Raw genomic sequence first — 18,819 nt, forward strand, 5'->3', positions numbered from 1 at the left:
CATCAGAAGGGCAGACCCTATCTTGATAAATCACACCTTTTACCAGCATGTTCCCCAGAAATGGGGTTTTACTGTTTTTTCTTAAAGAGAAAAAGAAATGTTTACTTTTTCAGAAAGTATTTCCCTGATGTCTTCTATGCTTTTCTCTCTCTTTTGGTTTGCCAAAGGTGTCACCATAAAATAACAGCAGCAACAAAAAAGATCCTGTTCAACTGATTTCTTTCCTGTGTTGATTCAGCATTGTATGTGCCCACTTTATGGACAAAACTATAGCTTACACTCTTGTTAGTCTTGCAGAACTACAGTTAAGTAGAACGAGCTTGATTATGTTCCCTTTTGTGCATCGCCAACAGCAGCGTTCATCCCGCTGCATTCCAGTGGCACGGTCAGTCCTGCACCGCAGCGTGAGGTCAGGACTCGGTGCCCTGGGATTTCCCACCGTGCCACGGAGCAGCCGCAAGTGTCTCGGAAGGGGAATCTGTATGAGAGGTGATAATGCCAGTGCAAAAAAGAATTATGCTCAACGTCTGGATGATAAAAACATTTGCTGTCTGGCTGTTAAAAAAAACAACAGCAAAAAGAACAAAAAAACCAAGCCTTTTTTTTTTTTTACCCTGGCTTCAAGTGCAGTAACTGTTTTGCATTTGCAAAATCAAACTGAGTTCTTTTGAGATAGATAGGCCTTTTTCTTCAGTAAAATTGAGTTTGAATTGGATTTTAAGAAAGTTAGTAGTATGAATACTGTTCTTTTGGTTTTAATATTAATTTTCATAATCAGCCCTAAGAATTGCAGGGGGGGATAATTCATTTGACTGCCTGGGTTCTGCGGCGTGCCATTTCTCTGTTTCAGTTCAGACCAGAATTTTCACATGCATTTTGTATTTTGGTTGCTGTCTAGAAGAGAGGACGGCTCAGCCCCTGGTGTCCTGGGTTTAGAGAGGCAGGGACAGTTGCCTCCGATCTGCTGCAGAGGTGCTGTTTCTTTGTCAGAAACCTTTCTTAGGCTTCAAAAGTCAAAGTTGACTTAGCTGGAGCATGAAACTGTTTCAAAACTTTGTGAAGTGACCTCTGATACTCCTTTTTCATGCCAGCATTATTCTCATACAGCTTCACCAGTTCTCATGTTATAGACTAAGGCTCCAAAGCAATTATGGTAACAATAAAAATGTACATAAACACCATAAGAGTATTATCTTGTTTTCAGAGAGATAGCGAGGAGATCATTTACATCATCAGCTCTTCAATAACTGCAAACTCAAAAGAGACCACAAACTTCCCGGAAGGTAGAAGGTGTTTTTATGCTGTTGTGGTTTTGCTGAACTGAAGAGTAGCCTGTAGAAAGGATTTTCATTGACTCACCAGGAGATAGAGTATAATCCATCCAGGTTTTCAAGTGAATTATCTTGTAGTAAATATTGATATAAGCATGGAGTGAGTGGTAGTTATGAATGAACTCCAAGCCAAAACTGTGTATCTGAGTTTTTCTCCTGTTTGCGTTACATCTACACAGAGTACAGTAATACAGTTAACTTTGTAAGCTGCACTATTACAAACCTTGCAAAGCTTTGTTTAATATCTCAGCCACTCCAGACAGAATCGCCCAGTGAATATTTGATGGATGCTGTTAGATTAGTGTAACAAAAACATTTAGTTTGGGATTTGGATATATCTAAGGTTCCCTCCCCTCCTTTCAAAAAAGTTAAATATGCCGCTCCAATCTGTGTTTTCAACTTTCAGCCTTGCCCTCCATGATCAGCATTGTGTGTTGATTCTTCAACTTTCCTTTATAAGCACAGAAAGACCTTAAGGTACATTTCCAAAGTTGTCCAGACAGTGGCAAAACCGGGAAGAATAACAATAGTAGTGACTTGATATTCATATACGGCCAGTATTTAACACCTCAGTTTTCAGCAGACATGGCCATCAGCTTTTTCGATCTTTTACTCAGGGTTGAGTAAAAGATATTTTTTTAATTACCAAGGAGCCCAAGATTTAAGGAGAAACACTGGAGCTCCTTGCGCCGTGTTCTGTTAATGAGTGATATGATAATGATTAGCCTGTATGGGCAAACAGCTGCTGGCTGGATGGCCATAACGCATACACAGCGCTTAGGCATGACTGTCGGGCAGATCCGTGCAGCTGGCGGCAGTATGTGCTGATTCAAGAAAATAAAGGTAATTGTTACTTTTGGAATCCTGCTCTTTTCAGTCCTGCAACCTGGACAGCTTAGAGGCACAGACTGCTCGTCTGCACTCTGTTCGTGTCACACGCAGGCAGCACTTGTCTGCCATTAAGAGAGAGAACATCACCATTTTCCTCAAAATGAGAGATTTCAAGGGTATTTTTTTTTCCTATCTCCCTTTTTTGACAGAATTAATGTCTTGGCAAACCTGCCTGAAAAAAAAGGTTTGCAAATGATTTGCAGATCCCCAAGTTTCTTTTGCATGCCTGTTCATTTTTGCTCTAGTTGGTGAGTTGAAAACAGAGCATACCGTGAAGCGGAGACACAGTCATGAATCCAGACCATATAAGGACCTCATCAACTGTTTAAATAAATTGACTGGTAGACAGATCAGTGAGAGAGACTTCTCAAATGAGTGGTTTCATTATAAAAGAAAGGAAACAAGAAAACATCTATTTTTTTCCGGTATTTGTGGTAGTATAAAACAGTCAGCATAATTTTTCCCTGCATGCATTACCTAGTTACCTACTTTGAAATTGATATGACAGGTTTGGTTTTTTTCTTTTCTTGCTAGATTAGTTTTGTGACGATCCTCTGGAGTTCATTTAACTATCAAAAAGGCTTTAGTATCTTCTCCAAACACAGTGATTTCACTGTTCACTCTCTTCTCCAAGTCATTGATAAAGCTTCTCATCAGCCGAAGCTGTTCCCAGCCCTGATCCCTGGGGGAACCTGCAGCTGACACTTCTCCACCCTGAAGACTGATCTTTGTTTCTAATCCTTTAGCCAGATTTCAATCCAGAAAATGAAAACTCAGTCCAGTCCTATGAAAACTTAGTTTCTTTAACGTTTTTGATATGAAGGCTTTTTGAAAATGCAAATATGTCACAACCGATTCATTGCCTGAGAGCTTACTGGCACCTTTGTGCATCCTAGTGAGGCGGGATTTCCCCATGGACTCATGTCTGTCATGCTCAGTGATCTTACTCATTATTGTAGATGCCACCATTTTATCCAGAAGGAGGCCAGACGCCTGGTCTGTAGTTCCCAAGATGCCCTCTAGATATATAGTCAACCACCAGTCCTCTGGCACCATGGCCGTTCGTAGCAGTATGTTGAACGTTTTTGGTCAGCAGTTATGCAATTTCATGGTTGAGTTCCTTCAGGGCTTTTGGGAGAATGCCATCCAACCTGGGTGACATGTTAACTTCTCACCTACCCATTTGATCTAACGCTCCAGTGTATTTTCTTCTGGCTGATCTCACTCCTCTCCTTATTTGCTACAAAGAATGGGGTCAGGCGTGGAAATCTCCCCAGTGTCTTCAGCAGTGAAGACTGAGGCAAAGAAATCCTTGCGCTTCCCTACTGCAGACTCGTCCCTCAGTAACCCTTTCACTCTTGCCATCAAGGGGTCCCCCTGATTCGCAGTGTACCTTCCTATGTCTGATGTCCTTAGTGAACATGTTACCTGGAGTCTGAGCATCCTCTGAAGGGTGCTGCTTACATTCTTCCTTCATTCTCTCAATTTCTTGGGCCATATTGGCGGGTTTTTTAAATTGTGGCTTTTTTTACCTGAGCTTCTAATACAGGACTTGTTAATAGTCTCCTTTTAGGCCTCTGGTAGTCTTCTTGGTGCATGATTTTCCGTGTACTTAGCTAAACTTCTAATAGTAAACATCCCGAGAAGTATTTTTAAAAGTTAGTTGTTGGGAAAGTATGTACATGGTTTTCTATTTTGTAGTATCTTGTGTCTTATGTTCTGCTCTTCTACCTGTTCCCATTTATTTTGACTTACTTATTTCTCCTTTATCTGTTTTCTGTCCTTGGTATCAACTCACAAGCTCCATCTTGGCCCAGGTTCCTCCCCATACCCCATAACCTACCATCTAACTACATTTTGCAAAGCTGTGTGGGTTCCTTCCCACCATTCTGAAAGCATTTTTTGTCTTCTGCTTGCCTTTTAACATTGTCAGAACAAGAATGCAGTATTTCTTAGAAACACTGTACTAATTTTACATTTACTACTGCATGATTGTGCATGTAAGTGAAACCTGACCCTTTTACTGGTTATTTAAGTACATTTTCGCGTCTTGCAAAGTCTGTCCCTAAAGCAGGATCCCAACTTGGGTGGTAACAAAGAAAACCATATTTAATATTAGTAGTAGTATTGTAAAAGTATCTCTGTTGAAAAAGGAAGCTGAAGCATTTTGGACATCTTAGCCACAGTACACAGATAAGAAAGGAAAAAGAAAGCCTGGAGAATAATTCTGTGTGACAGAAAGAGCTTCAGTACCCTGGAAGCAGTGTAATATATAGCACATTTGTATACCGACTTCTTTAAAATCCATAATGCTTGCATGCCAGTATTTGGATAATTTACTTTCTGAAGGAAAAAGGGAGTCTGATTATTGTTTCTTTAAAAAAAAAAGTTTGTTTATGCTTCAAATATTTTGGCAATATTCTTGTGCATAAACTTTTTTCATATTTATATGCATAACTTCGGGTAGGATGGATGGTGGTGGTTAAGTAAAAAGGACTGCATTAGTTGTCCTTTTATCATCTAGATAAGCAGCAGCTGGGCTAGTTAGTACGGTCAGTACTTTAGCAAACAGCTGGTTCTTATCTGAATGACAAAGGGCCAGGGTAGAGACCTTTTTTATTTTTAAAAAAATACCTTATTTCTATTTTTATTTTAAGAGAATGGAGAGAAAAGGAGCTACAGGCAATCTGTAGCATGTGAGGCTTTATTGCATTTTTACGAATATGATCATTTATTATAGATCAGTGCTAGGACCCAGAGAGGGAGCTCCCTCTTTTCAGCCTGGAGAAGAGAAGGCTCAGGGAGATCTTACCAGTGTCTATAAATACCTGATGGGGGGAATAAAGAAGACCGATCCAGACTCTTCTCAGGGCTGCTCAGTGCCAGGACAAGAAGCAACAGGTACAAACTGAAATACAAGAAATTTCTTTAAACATAAAAAAAATATTTTCTTCTGAGAGGGTGGTCAACCACTGGCACAGGTTGCCCAGAGAGGTTGTGGAGTCTCTGTCCTTGAAGGTATTCAAAACCCAACTGGACAAGTCACTGGGCAACCTGCTCTTGCTGACTTTGCTTTGAGCAAGAAGTTGGACTAGATAATCTCCAGAGGTTCCATCCAACCTCAACTGGTCCGTGACTCTGAACTGTCACACCAAGAAGTGCTCCTGCTCGGGGCAGCTATTGATATGAAGTATAGGGGTCAGTTGCCACCTAGCTTGCTTTGCTTGCCAAGCCTTTAATGAAGGTCAGGAATTTGTACATCTTTGTTTATATTACCTACTCTTTATCAGTTAACCAAATTAAATTATACCGGATAGCACGGATATCAGCTAAGGGAAGGAACTGGAATGTGTAATTCAAGCTCTTTATTAGAAATGCATCAGGAAGCACAAGTCTTTATTTGAACTGCAAACCTGCTTTGGACTGTCGATCTCTTTGTCTTGCTCACAGCACAGTTTCCAAATTCACTGTATTTTTTCTTACACAAACTTTCTGTTAACAATGTAAGGAAAAGACTTTTTTTTTTTTTTTGTGAAAGCCAGTTGTGTAATTCCTGCCTAATTTTGCTATTTTTTAGACGGCATTGCATCTTTTGTAAAATATTTGTGTAGATGGCTGTCGATGCCTTTGTTTAAACCCATCTTTTGAGATGCTAATTAGAAGTGGAAAAAGTGTTCCCCATGAAAATGATAAAATACGTGATTCACTTTACAAAACACAGCCATCTAAACACAGCACTCCTGCTATTTTTTTTTTTTTTTTTTTACCCTGTACTTTACTGCATTATCAGGAGTGAATTTCTATGTATTTCTCTTATCCAGAGTTTTCTTCTTGTCAGTATCTTTCTGAAGATCTCTTGAGACCTTCCTACAAATGAGTTTGAAAGTTGATGGGTTGTCACATGAAGAAGGACTGTGCGATATGGCTCACTAAAAGCTGGACACTTGTTACATAGAGTCATCAATATAGCACTGGGAGAATAAATCCCAAAGCACTTTGATATTTTCACACCTTATTTAAAAGCAGTGTAATAAAGGTTAGTTTATCATTTAATGCCCTTATCATGCAAGTTTAAGCTCTCAAGCAGTCTAATGTTGCTGTGCTTTTTTTTCTTACAGTGTTTCAGAATTTAACATTTCTATTCTTTTTGAATTTGCCTTAGATTCCTTTATAAGAGAGGCTACAAATATTGTTTAATTTACTTTTCAGTAAAGCTGTCAGTTGTAATCTGCAATTTAAAAAAACTAATAAAACAAATCCTCATTTCACAATTTAAACCTTATTGAGTCTAATTCACTTGCACTGCAAGTTTATTATTCTCCTGCAGCTTGACGTGCCTCCAATTGTAATTGTGTTGACCCTCTGATGCAGTAAATCTCCCCAGTGCTTATCAAACTGGGAGAGATAAGTCTACAATTTGGAACTTCATTAAATATCTCATTTATATTAAACAGATGATGGCTTTGAACAGAAATAATAATTTCTACAGACTCTGCGACCTCCCGATCGTGGTCTCCTCGACTTTGTAATGCGGCATTTCGCAAACCTCCACCCCTCCGTGTACTGGGCGTTACGCCAGCGCCCGAATGTCAGAAGTTGTTAGTCCATCGGGCTGACTTCAAAGCCTCTGCTGTGGAGACTGCAGCTGAGTGCTTTGTAGCCCTTGAAGCAGATTTTTAAAAATCTTTCGTAGCGTACATTTCTTAGTCATCTGGGGATTGCGGGTGGAGTGATTAATAATGGGCAGCTGTTTAAAGAAAAAACAACCAACAAACATGTTCCTTGTTATTGTAATTCCTGAAACTATGAACTACTCCTCTTGTGCTCGTTTAGAGACTGGTCCTGTGGAATAAGCATTCCTGGTTCCCAGTGGCTTCAAAGAGTTTGCAGCGTGCTCAGTATCTTGCAGTATCTGGTCCCCACTGTATTTCAATACATAAAAAATATCTGCTGTGGGATTTGTGTGAGGACATTGTTCTTGAGATTTAACTATACACTTCAATATGAAGAGGTGTGTTGGTGAGAACAGCTAACGCTTTGATGTGTGAGTTCATACGATTACCCTGCAAAACGCACCTATTTTTTAATATTTGTTTATTTTTTTAATAGAGCTGGATTCAGTTCACGCTGTTTAGGCGAATTGGTTTAATGGTCTCCGCGAAGCTCCTTTGGTAGCATTACCGAGTTCCAGCAGGGTGCGAGAGCTCAGGCGAGCCAAGAGCCGTAGGGCCGGGAAGGCTGGACGGCGCGAGGGCGGGGTGACGGCGGGGGGAGTCTCTCGGTCTCTTGTCTCTGCAGCCAGCGACTGGGCGCTGACGAACTGGGCATCCGAGCTGCCCGGCGAGCGCACGGGCCCTCGTTCTTCTCACTCCCGGGGCTGTGTTGGCAGCGGAGCTGCCCTGGCTAAACCCCGCTAGACAACATCAAATTGCTTGCTTTCTTTGCGTCGCACGGGCGCTGCTTTCCACTGAGCTCTGATGCTCTGGGGCTCACTGAGGAAAACTCGACTTTTTCCTCTCTTTTTGAAAAATCTGAGAGGCATGCACAGGAAAACAAGGGATAACCAGCTTCTGCAAACAAAGGCTGAGCTGGGAAGTCGCTCGGGGAAGCCTTCTGATGGAGAGCAGCTGGGGTGGGCAGGCGGCCGTACATGCAGTCTTCTCCCATGTGCGTGTGGCCAAGCAGCCCGTCTCCATCGCTTCTTCCACCACCTACTTCAGCTGTCTTGTAACGCCGCGGGGGGTCTGCCTGGAGTCGTGGTGGGCAGGGACCTGGCAGCTCCGGGGGTTGAGGGCTGGGGCGGGGGGACACCTCAGGTCTTGCCAGTTCTGGGTTTTGTGGCTCTGCCTGGATGCTGCAGCAGTGCCAGGGATCAGGGAAGCTTCCAGAGCGAACAAAGCACGCAAGGTCTCTGTACCCTGCAGCCAGGAAACGCAGAGCAAAGAACTCATCATAAGTGTGTGTGGGGGGGAAAGTTACTGTGAAGTCTGACTTCTTTTTTTTTTCTTTCCCTCCTAACTACAAAACGTTTGAGTGTTTGCGTATTGGTTACTAATATGTGTGGTGAGGTTTCCTGGGGGTTTCCATGATGATTACTTTTGAAAGCAAATTGCACCACTTCAAAAAGCGCCAGCAGCCCAATTCCAAATGGAGCTCCTGCGCCGCGCTCCTGACAGGGGCCTTGTTCTGACAGGCTGTCAGTGTGGGGAGGATGGCCCAGCTGTCTGCCCGATAGTATTTAAAAAAGCCAAAACTGTCTGTTTAAGAAATTATCCAACAAAGAGACACCAAAATACAATGGTTTTTTTCACCAATTTTCTGCTGAAGGATTTGAAATTTGACAGGGCACCATGGGAGGTGCAGTGTAGAGCGGCTTAGAAAGTTGGTCATTAAGCAGAGCTGTCATTGCAAATTATATTTGTCCAGGGTGAGAAGTTCTAGCTCATTTGGTGCCCAGACAGGTCTAGGCCTTAGGCAAGCTGTTACAGTTCCCCCATGCTGCTAAATGGACCCTGGGCACTAATTTTCCTCTCTCTGTGCAGTTGGAGTCACCTGGGAGCCCCTCTGGGCCAGAGCTGCCCATAGAGAGTCTGCTGGATGACCGGGAGCGGAGGATTTCCCACTCCCTCTACGGCGGGATCGAGGGTCTCGGCGAGTCGCCCACGAGGAACGTGGCGCTGAGTAGGATAATGGGTGAGTCAAATCAGCTCTGCGAATCGGGGCGTGTTTTTATTCCTCTCTGTGATTCATCGAAGGGCGATTAATGTATTATGTGGGAATCGGGGAACGTGGAGGTTGCACCGACCAACTTAAAACGTGCCTTAAAATTGTTCCATGCAAGCCTTCTGGGTAGTTAATGTGAGAAAGAAAGTCAAATGGAATTATAAAGTGAATTTCATATCCCGTGGCAGGTAATAGAACAAATAACGGGAGCATTTAACATGGTTTTTCAGTGTCTGATCTGGGACAATAAATTATTGGTTGGTCTAGTCTCCACGTTGAGTCTTCATTCGCATGAAAGTCAGTGACTGCTGGGAGTTTATAATTAATTCCAGCATTTCTTCTCCTCTGTCTCAGTCATACTAAAGTACAAAAATAAATAAGGCAAACTTGCATCCATTTATGCTTATTAGGGCATTTCATTAATTTGTTTGAATTTTTGCTTTGCAGGACACCAATTTTAAAACCTCATAACTAATTTTAAGCATCCCTTGTGTAGAATCTGTGCCATACCATCTGCATGGCCCCAGTGGATAATGAGGTTATTAGCGGTTGCTCTGCAGCAATTCAGCTTCCGATGTACGGAGCTAGGTAATGAAGACTTGCCTTGCCACAGGAGTGGTTGGATTCCCTGACTAGGATGGGACTAGTTTGAAAGGATTTTCAAATTTAAACACAAAAAGCAGCTTGATGAAAATGGCACCTGACAGAAGACGCGACAATTGCTTGTTTGAGTTGCAAGTTTTAAACATAAGACGTGGCCATTAAATCTGGGACTTTTTTTTAGTGTGCTTGACACACAGAGGATATATTAGAAGATGCTGCTATAAACTTGATGTGAAGCAAGGCTGAACTTAGTTTTTAATTGCTTCAGATTGATTTTCAGCCTTAGAAAATGCAAGTCCATCACTTAGGCTTTTTCCAGGCAACAGTTTGTATATATATTTCACTCTGCTTTGGGGTGGATTTTTTTTGTTTGGTTGGTTTTGGGTTTTTTTTTTAATTTTTGTATTTTGGGGTTTGCTTTTTCTTTGTGGTAGCAGAATAACACTTATTAGACTCTCTGAAAATCCACAAATTTGCTATTTAAGGTATTTCTTCAGTTAAGTCTTTTGTCCTTTTTTTGTGCATTTGGGCAACAGTAATTAGAAATAAATCATATTCTGTTCTATTGCATTACATTTTATGCAGCTCAGAAGAAAAATTGTATACCTGAGGATCAAGGAAGCATGAAACCTTTTCACCCAAAGTCATATGCTCTTAAAGAGCAATGAGAACATTGTTCTTAGAGAACAATTGAGAATTGAACAATTGAGCAATGAGAATTGTTCTTAGAGAACAATTTAAAAAAACTATTTATTTGTTGACAAATTTAAGGAGTGATAAAATAATTCGAAGTCTTTAGCACTACTCTCCCATAGAAGGGACTAGTTTCTGTGGTGTCAGGCTTTAGATAATGCATTTGCAAAGCACTACCTTCTGCTTTTTCCATCAGTGTGGCAGAGGATTTACACATAGAGCTCATATAAGCGTTAACGAGTTATCGCTTAAACACCTTGTCCAGTGATGGGAGAAGAAACCCTGAGAGAGTCTGTGTGCATGTGTGTCAGCAATGCAGCTTACTTCCACATCAAAGGAACACAGGACTTGCCATGCCAAATCGAGCTAGCTGTTCATCAGTCTGGTATCATCCCTTTAGCAGTAGCCAGTAACTGATGTTTCAACAAAAGAAAAATAAAAAAATCTTTCCAAAGCTCTTAAAATCTAGTGCTTTTGGATACCTCTGCAGTGTAGACATAGGGGAAAAAATCCATCCTGCATTTTGTAAGTGTTTTATAACCTGAAGTTGATGTTTTGATCTCCTCTGAATCATCGTTTTCTGTATTGTTTTCAGAAACCAGGAACTACGTAGAAAATTGGTTGGTTGTGACTTAAGTCCACTGATGCTTTAGTTGGAAGCACATGGAAAATCAAATTGTGCCTGAACCTCATAGTAAATGTGATCTAGTCCAACGTAACCGAAAACTGGTCTTGCCAGGACTGGGTCATTCACTTCTGTAATCACAGCAGCTTCACAGAGCTGTCATGTTTTAAACCCAGTTTTTAGGTAGCAGTCAGTTTTCTAATATGCTAATTTTTCTGAATTAATCAGTAGCACTAAGTTAAAAGTGCAGCATTTATAATCTTTTGTGATATTATTGAATGCATGTTTTCTTGCAGTGGCATGCGACAGAGAGGTATTATTACCTGTGGGGAGAGAGAGCTACAGTTGCTTGTTTCAGAGTAGCTAATGTTTGTAAGCCTCAATCGTTTATTATGCACTGAAATTCCTGTCCTGTTAGCATTGATAATGAGAAAAAACTCAGAACGTTTTTTATTTTCTTGAGAATGTATATGTGGTGTTACATGACTCTCCCAGAGTTTTCCTCCTCTCTTGAAAATTGGCCTAAAAGTGAGGATGAATCCTAAGAACAATCTGGCTTAGGAAGACTGGAGGTCTGTACCTTCCCATGCCAGTCCTGACCATGAGAACAAGCCAAAAGGAGGGCTTTATGCAGTGCTGATTCCCTTGAGTGCTCTCCCATATCGAGGAGCCCTCTGATTTACGGGCTCTCTGAATTACCTGATGTCTTTTTTATTTACCCCTCAATGGATTTAACTCTGTAAACTTTTAGTACTCTCTGTACCTTGTGGTGAGGAGGTCACACTTTGATTTCATGTGTGAAGGAGTAGGTCTTTCTGCCTCTTTTGCTATTGGATAAAATTGATGGGTTTTGAATTTTCTTCTTTTCTAAGTTAGACTATTTGAAAGTGATAATCTCAAGGTCTGGAAAATGCCTGCTCTTTTCAGTCATTGTTTAAAGTTGGCACAAAACTTTTACGAGAGTTTTGTTTCTTTTAAATACATCTAATGCAATTTTCAGGAAAGGTATTTAAGACAATTTCCTTACTCTTTCAATCCATAACTGACAGCAAGAACTGGTTGTTAGAGCCTTGCTGTGAGAGTGGGAATAAAATACCGATTTTAGAACGTGATTTAAATTATGTAAAATAATGTTTGCTTAATGCAAAAAGGCCACATAAATATTTTAATGTTTCTGACGATTCTTATGTTGATCTACTTTTCTAGATTATTATTGCTATTATAGATTTTCTTATGCTTTTTCACTTGATAATATTTCACTGAAAATTTCTGATGGAGAGGAGATAACTCCTCCATCAGAGGTGATTCAGGGAATGATATTTTTGTTTTGATGAGGTGTTTTTTTATTTATACAAATTGGGTCTTCTCTTCTCAGAATTACATGGCTATAATAAATGTTTCTGTTTATTTATTTATTTTTAATATTTTCAGGTTGCATGTTGTTAGTACATTCAAAATAACAACTGTGTTATGCTGGTTTGGTTGGCTCTATGATTAAAAATTCAAGTCTCTTCTTCTGATGCACTGTTCTTGTATATCATCCATTATGCTCCTGAGTTTTGCAATACACAAATACATAGCTGCTGTCTATATAAATTATTCGTATTCACCAAACAGCTTAGTACAAAGTCCTCTTTCATCTCTTTCTTCTAGTTGCTGATATTTTTTTATGAACATGGTGGGTTTTGTTGCTAACGGTGACTAAACAGAAGTTATTTATCAGGGGGTACACAGAATAACAATAGCTTGCACTGAATCTGCTTTTCATCCTGAAGGATCCCCCAGAACTTGGTAAAACTTGATAGTTCCTACACAAAAGGAAATACTTTGTTCTCTATATAAATAATTGCTGTCTTAAGGACAGAATCAGGAGGAAACACTACTGAAAAAAATTTAGCTAGAGATGCGGAGTGTGTGTGTCAATGACATGAAAATAACCCTTTACAAGCAGAATGCAGTTCCCCAGCCAGCAATCTCATCAGAACGTGGTGGTCTGCTACAACAGCCTTGACAGATCTGAGCACTCTCTTGAGATCCAAAGCCTGGATATAGCGGAGAGATTTTTGTCTTTAGACGTTCCCCACACATGTATTCCCAATCCCACCTCTATTTAGCTTGGAAAGTTAGATGATGTGAGTATCTATGGGAAATTTTGCCAAAACTCAGTATATTGCTGGGGACAAATATGCTGTTAGTGAAAAATAAATAAATGAAGATCTGGAGAAATTCTCATTTCTCATTGCACAATTCTCTGTATCCCTCCTGTAGGAAGTCTCATTACTATTATTATCATCATCAACACTATTTTCTTTTATTATTCACTGTTATTTCTCTTATTTATTATGCTATTTATTACTTTGGTTAATAATTCATTATTCATCACAGAGTAGCTGTTGCTGATTTCTTGGTCAGGCAGGTTAAGAATCACTTGCCATGTCAGAGCAAGAAAGGCTGTCTATTTGTGGAGAGGCTTGAAGTGTACCATTGGTCTGAATCCCAAGTGCTTTGGACAGTCACTCATAAAGTAATACTTGGTTTTGAACATATAAGAATGTTCAACAGATTTCTTAGACCTTCATTTAAAGAGAAAGCAATACCAAAAGCACAAGAACCAAGCCAGATACAGTACCGTGAGAATGCAGTGTAGTATGGGAGCAAAGTTATTACAGCAAACAGATTAACCAAACTTCAGGGATTTTCAAGATTTAAAAGGACCTGGAGGAGTTGGATTCTTCATGAGTAAGCCTGTCGTTCATTTTATGTACTGTTTATGCTCCGGGTTTTTTTGGAGCGCTTTATGTTGGTGTTTTAATTCAGGTCCAAACTATTTTCTGGTCTATTATAGGTCTATACTATTATAGGTTTGAAGTGTTGCTGTTTGGCATACTGTTCCTTCTAAGCTGAAAGTCCTCACTGACCTGGAGACCAGCCATTTGGTACTGGAGCTCTGAGACTTCTTTTTCTGCACAGACAGATGGGAACCCTTCTCACCCCACAGTTTGGTATTGTCCTCAGGCTACGCTTGTTTAGATTGGTAACTTGTTCAAGAAGTTTGAGCCTCATTGTCCTGAGATGAGAAACACTTGAAAGGGAGAATGTTTTCCCTTCCTTATTATACCATCCAAGATACTACATATTATTACAGATTACCTTGCTGAAGTTGAATTAATATACGCAAAACTGGACTTCAAGTTTATTCAGAGTCTAAATTTTATAGCACTTTTCTAGCCCAAGGGAAAATTATTGTCTCGGAGAGGTTTGTAGACACCTTGAGCAACGTCTTAGATTTGTAGATCAGTCAAATATACTGATGATTAGTAGGTTTGAAGTTTCTTTGATGTTGCCTTGTAATGTTTCTCAACACTTGCAGAGTTGCTTTCTCCAAGGGTATTTGCTGTCCGCTTCAGCTGAGCTCTCTACAAAGCACATAGTGAGTCCATTGCTGAGGTCTGTCTAACTATCTGCTGGAGGTGAAGCCTTTCACCGGTTTTTAGCTTCATCTGCAGTGAAAAGCATAGGCACGTCAGATGGGTTTTCTCCTTAATTCCAAAGCAACTATTAAAATGTCAGTCTTCACCCTTGTCAGATATAAAGCAAGGTAGTGAAAAGTTAAAAACGTCACTGAATCACTGTAGCCTCTCAAATGGGAAGTTCAATCTGCCGAATGCCATCAGGTTATACCTTTTCACAATCAATTCTTTAGAGACGTTATTAACTACAGAGTTAACAGTCTTGTAGGTATTATGTTTGGAAAGAAGTGCATTACCAGGCTAAACATTAACCTGTCCATCATAGAAGCTATTGCTGGGCAAAGAATCAGCTGTTATGCAAACTGAACGCATTCATTTCAGTTTGACAGTGATGAGATGTTCACCATGCAGTACCTTTTTCTTCCAGCCACTTCCTCAGCCTTCTTCAGTGATCTCTTTTGAAGCCAGTTTTCCCCCCTTTGGAAAGCTATACAAAATGTATTATCTAGTGCAGTGCTGATTTTAGCCAGCTCTTTATGCATAAGGTTTTATTTGTTTATTTTTAATAATTGCTTTAAAAAAGGTAGTGATGGTAACCGAAACCTTTCTGGAAAAGAGGAAAAATTCTTTTCCCTTAATTCCACACAATTTTTCCATACCCGTAGGAAAAATAAAGTGTGAAAATACTTGATATGTCCATAGAAGCAGATTATGTTATGGAAATATAAGTTTTGCTATATATTATCGCTGCGGTGCATCACAGTTTTAGAATAATTTACAGCTTGTTGTCAAATTAATGGTTGATTAAGCTAGTGCTTTTCTTCTCGCAAGATGTGACAATTTTACTAATTATTTTAGTAAGATAATACATTTCCAGGAATAAAATTCATGTAATGTCATGATCATTCATTAGAAATAACGTTGCGTGTAGTGAGGGTTAGGACCAAAGATTTTAAATGACAGATCTTTTTAAGTCAAGCATCAATATCCAGGAGGAAAAAATATTTTTAAACATATTCTGTCACATAAAAAATTATGTGCATCTAATATGAAAGAATCACACTTAATAATTAGCCACTGTCTCAAATAATGAAATAATTTTCATCTAGATTTGCAAATCTTTATTTTCCTTAGAGCAAGTTTTAGCTTAGTGTTTCTAGATACTGAAATAACCTCTGTTTATTTCAACTTAAAATTTTAAATTGTGATAATTCTAGATTTCTACTGTCCAAATAATATTACATAACCCCATCCTACCAACTCTGTATCTCATGCATGTATCCTGAAAAACAGATTTATTCAGTTTAAACCATAGTTATCATACAAAGCATTGCAATGAAAATATTCCTTCTGATATTCTTTATAGCTTTTTAGTCTGTTTTGGTGGCATGAAGTTTTCTGTAGGTTTAAAAGTTGCTTCTGCTTTTTATACAGCAGGTTTTATACAGAAAATTGTTATACAGCCTTATGCATTGAAATGATTACTGGAAAATATAATTATGTGTATATATTTATCCCTATAAAAGCAGCAGTGGTAGTGGGTTTATAATATTTATATGCACATTAAAACTGGTTTTTACTTGGAAACAGTGTTTTACTAGTTTGTAAGAATCCTCTAAATACTATCTTTTAACTGCTATTCTCACAAATTAACCCAATGCAGTCTGCTACTGAACAAAGAATAATGTTGAGTCTTTATTATGTCTCTTTCATGTATGTGATGGCTCTAGTTTAAGCATTTTAACAACAGTGTTAAAACCTATTTGAATTTGGTGGTAATAGAATTAGGTAATTTTTTTTTCCCGGATTTTGCATGTTTGCCTCCAGATTATTTTTTAAAGGAGAGAATGAAAATTTGGAATTGCTTAGCTTTAGCCATGAGTTCTCATCACCTTTCACAATTCTTACCTTTGTAGAGGCATTATTAAAGGGTTCCAAGTTCCCAATACCAGTCAAACGAGTTTCAAATTTCATGTTTTGGGTTTTTTTCTCCTTTTTATTGTTCAGGTAAATATCAGCTGTCTCCAACGGTGAACATGCCCCAAGATGACACTGTCATTATTGAAGACGATAGGCTGTCGGTACTCCCTCCTCATCTCTCTGACCAGTCGTCATCCAGTTCCCACGATGATGTTGGGTTTGGCACTGTTGATGCTGGTGGATGGGCTAAAGCTGCAATTAATGAGTCAACAGACTGGTAAGAGCATGGTTTAGTGGAAGGACAAAAGAGATGACTGCTGTTACATCTTTTTCTTTAGTTTAATTTTTGGCTACTGCTAATATTAATCTTCTTTTTTTTCCCCATCACATTTAGATTTCACTATTTTCAAACTGGTAATTGTCCCTGTTTCAGGAAGGAAGTCTGTACAGATAATTTGTTAGACTTTCTACTGCTGGTTGCAGTTTTGTGCTCTGTCAAAGCACATTTTGGAAATGTTACTAGTTGTTATTAAGACCAAATCAGTATATAGCTGTGTTAATTTGATGTTTTAATATTAATTTAGTTGCCAACTGAGCTAGCTTCTGTAAAAAAAACTTTGCAAAATTTAAACACTTGAGTTTATGAAAGATGAAAGAATAATTCCAACTGGAAATTTTAATTTATAAACCTCACTGTAAATATTTCTAAGTCTATTAAAAAAAGATTTTATTTTTATATTCCAGTATATATCTAGGAGCCTTTCAATAGTTCCGTATACTTTCTTGATTTTCCTAATAAGGTACAGTAATCTTAAAATCTGCTTGGAGATCAAGGCAGCTCTTTGTTTTGCCCTAGTGTTAATGTTTGTGCAACAAGAACTAGTTAAGATTTCTTTATTATGCATGAAGAAATACCTTTCATATCATTATATGATTTGTAACTATCATGCAAAGACAGTGTACTGTAATAGTTCCACATTTAAAAATATGGGAAGTAATAGTTCCACATTTAAAACTGTGGAAAGTAACTTTATATGTTTAATCTGTAGTAACAATAATTTCTGTGAATCTTAGGTTGACTCTCTGATTACTTTTATACATTTTAATGTAAGAGTCTTAATGAGAAATGCATTGAGCTCCATTATTGACTTGCTTAGGTTCCTGGCAAAGAAATACTGTTTATTGCTTAGTTAGTACAATTAATACAGATCTAAGATTTAATTTGCAAGTCCTGTAATTATCTATAGTAATAGCTAAATAAAAGCCCACCCCTGTACACTGCCACTTCTTGAAGCTAGATAATTACCACAAATGGTGTGAAGTATATGAATTTTCTTATTTTTCTTGTCTCTTGAGCCTGTTAGGAATGTGTCAGCAATATCTTAATAAAACAGCAATAGCACCTGCCAGCTGATATGCACCTGTCAGCTTCTTCTTTACTTTATATTAGTTTATTTCATCTTATGTCCAGGAATTGAGTTCTGTATTTTAAGCACTGTTTTAATGATTGCATAAAAAGGTAATTGCGGTTTTTTTAATGTTGCAGCTCTTCTCTTGGACGAGTCATACCTGTAATTTGGGCCCTTGAAAAGTCCATCTGTCTTTTGTAAAAGCTTTTAGAGCTGAGAATCTGGGACGTTTAAATAGAATAGTTCTCAAGGCTGCACATAATAGCTTATTGCTGAGGGAATTTTTTTAGCCGAATATGAGCAAAAACCTACAGCATAAAGTAAGAGCCCATTTGAAACCTGCAGATGCTTTTACATTTACTTCTGCAGCGTATCTTGCTATTCATATACTTCTTTGAAAATGAAAATAACAGTAAAGAAAATAGGGATTAGATACCGTGGAATTGATCACGCTCAAAACCTTTAAACGTGTGTCTTTATGAGAAATTGTAAAGGTCTTCGGATACAATTGCACTTAAAAGAGTAGATCAGTGCAGCACCTTACTATCTAATGTATTCTATTTGTAAAAAAGTAAATAGCAGTAGAATTAGATTGTTGCATTAATTTCCTGCTGCTAATGGATGAAGGAAGACTTGTAAAACGAAGGTGCATTGTATGATTTGGCTGGAAGGCACAAAGGGTAAAACTAAGAATATGGATGAAGGGTTATCCAAACAAGAATGGCAGCTGTTCTGAATCACAGAAGAAAATGTAAGCTTTTCCAGCCTCACAATATCTCCCTAATCCTTGATGAAAATGTTATGAAAACAAAGGGGCAATAAGACAGGATTAATAAGTGGAATTTTAATAACATCAAGGGTCAGAAGACGGTTACATTCTTTTAAGGATCAGCTGTCATTCCAGAAATCTTATTTGTTAAGTATGCTAGAATATAGTAAATTGCATTTGGCATTGCTTAATGGCTTGCATTAAATTCACCTTCTGTCTTTTATTAATGTAGTTGAAAAATATTAAAATGAGGCATTTTTAGGGGCATTAGTTCCTCCTCTGTGCTCATTGGCTTTTCCAGTTACGGATCTTCACGGGGGCTTTTGAATACTTTTAGACAATGTACATGTATTCAAACTCCTGTGATCTGCATCTTCCTTAATTC

The 18,819-nt window shown here is 38.7% G+C and overlaps 1 protein-coding gene across 16 annotated transcripts in view; it reads left to right on the forward strand.

Annotated features, from left to right (window-relative positions):
* PARD3 (par-3 family cell polarity regulator) overlaps positions 1-18,819 on the forward strand; it is a 465,648-nt gene that overhangs the window by 286,813 nt on the left and 160,016 nt on the right. For all 16 annotated transcript variants that reach the window (XM_075492487.1, XM_075492496.1, XM_075492486.1 and 13 more), the window contains 2 exons: positions 8,765-8,915; positions 16,344-16,533. In XM_075492487.1, the coding sequence (XP_075348602.1) occupies positions 8,765-8,915; positions 16,344-16,533 (341 nt within the window). The remainder of the gene's footprint in view (positions 1-8,764; positions 8,916-16,343; positions 16,534-18,819) is intronic.

Source organism: Mycteria americana, chromosome 2 (assembly GCF_035582795.1).
Source record: "Mycteria americana isolate JAX WOST 10 ecotype Jacksonville Zoo and Gardens chromosome 2, USCA_MyAme_1.0, whole genome shotgun sequence".
Taxonomy (NCBI): Eukaryota; Metazoa; Chordata; class Aves; order Ciconiiformes; family Ciconiidae; genus Mycteria; species Mycteria americana.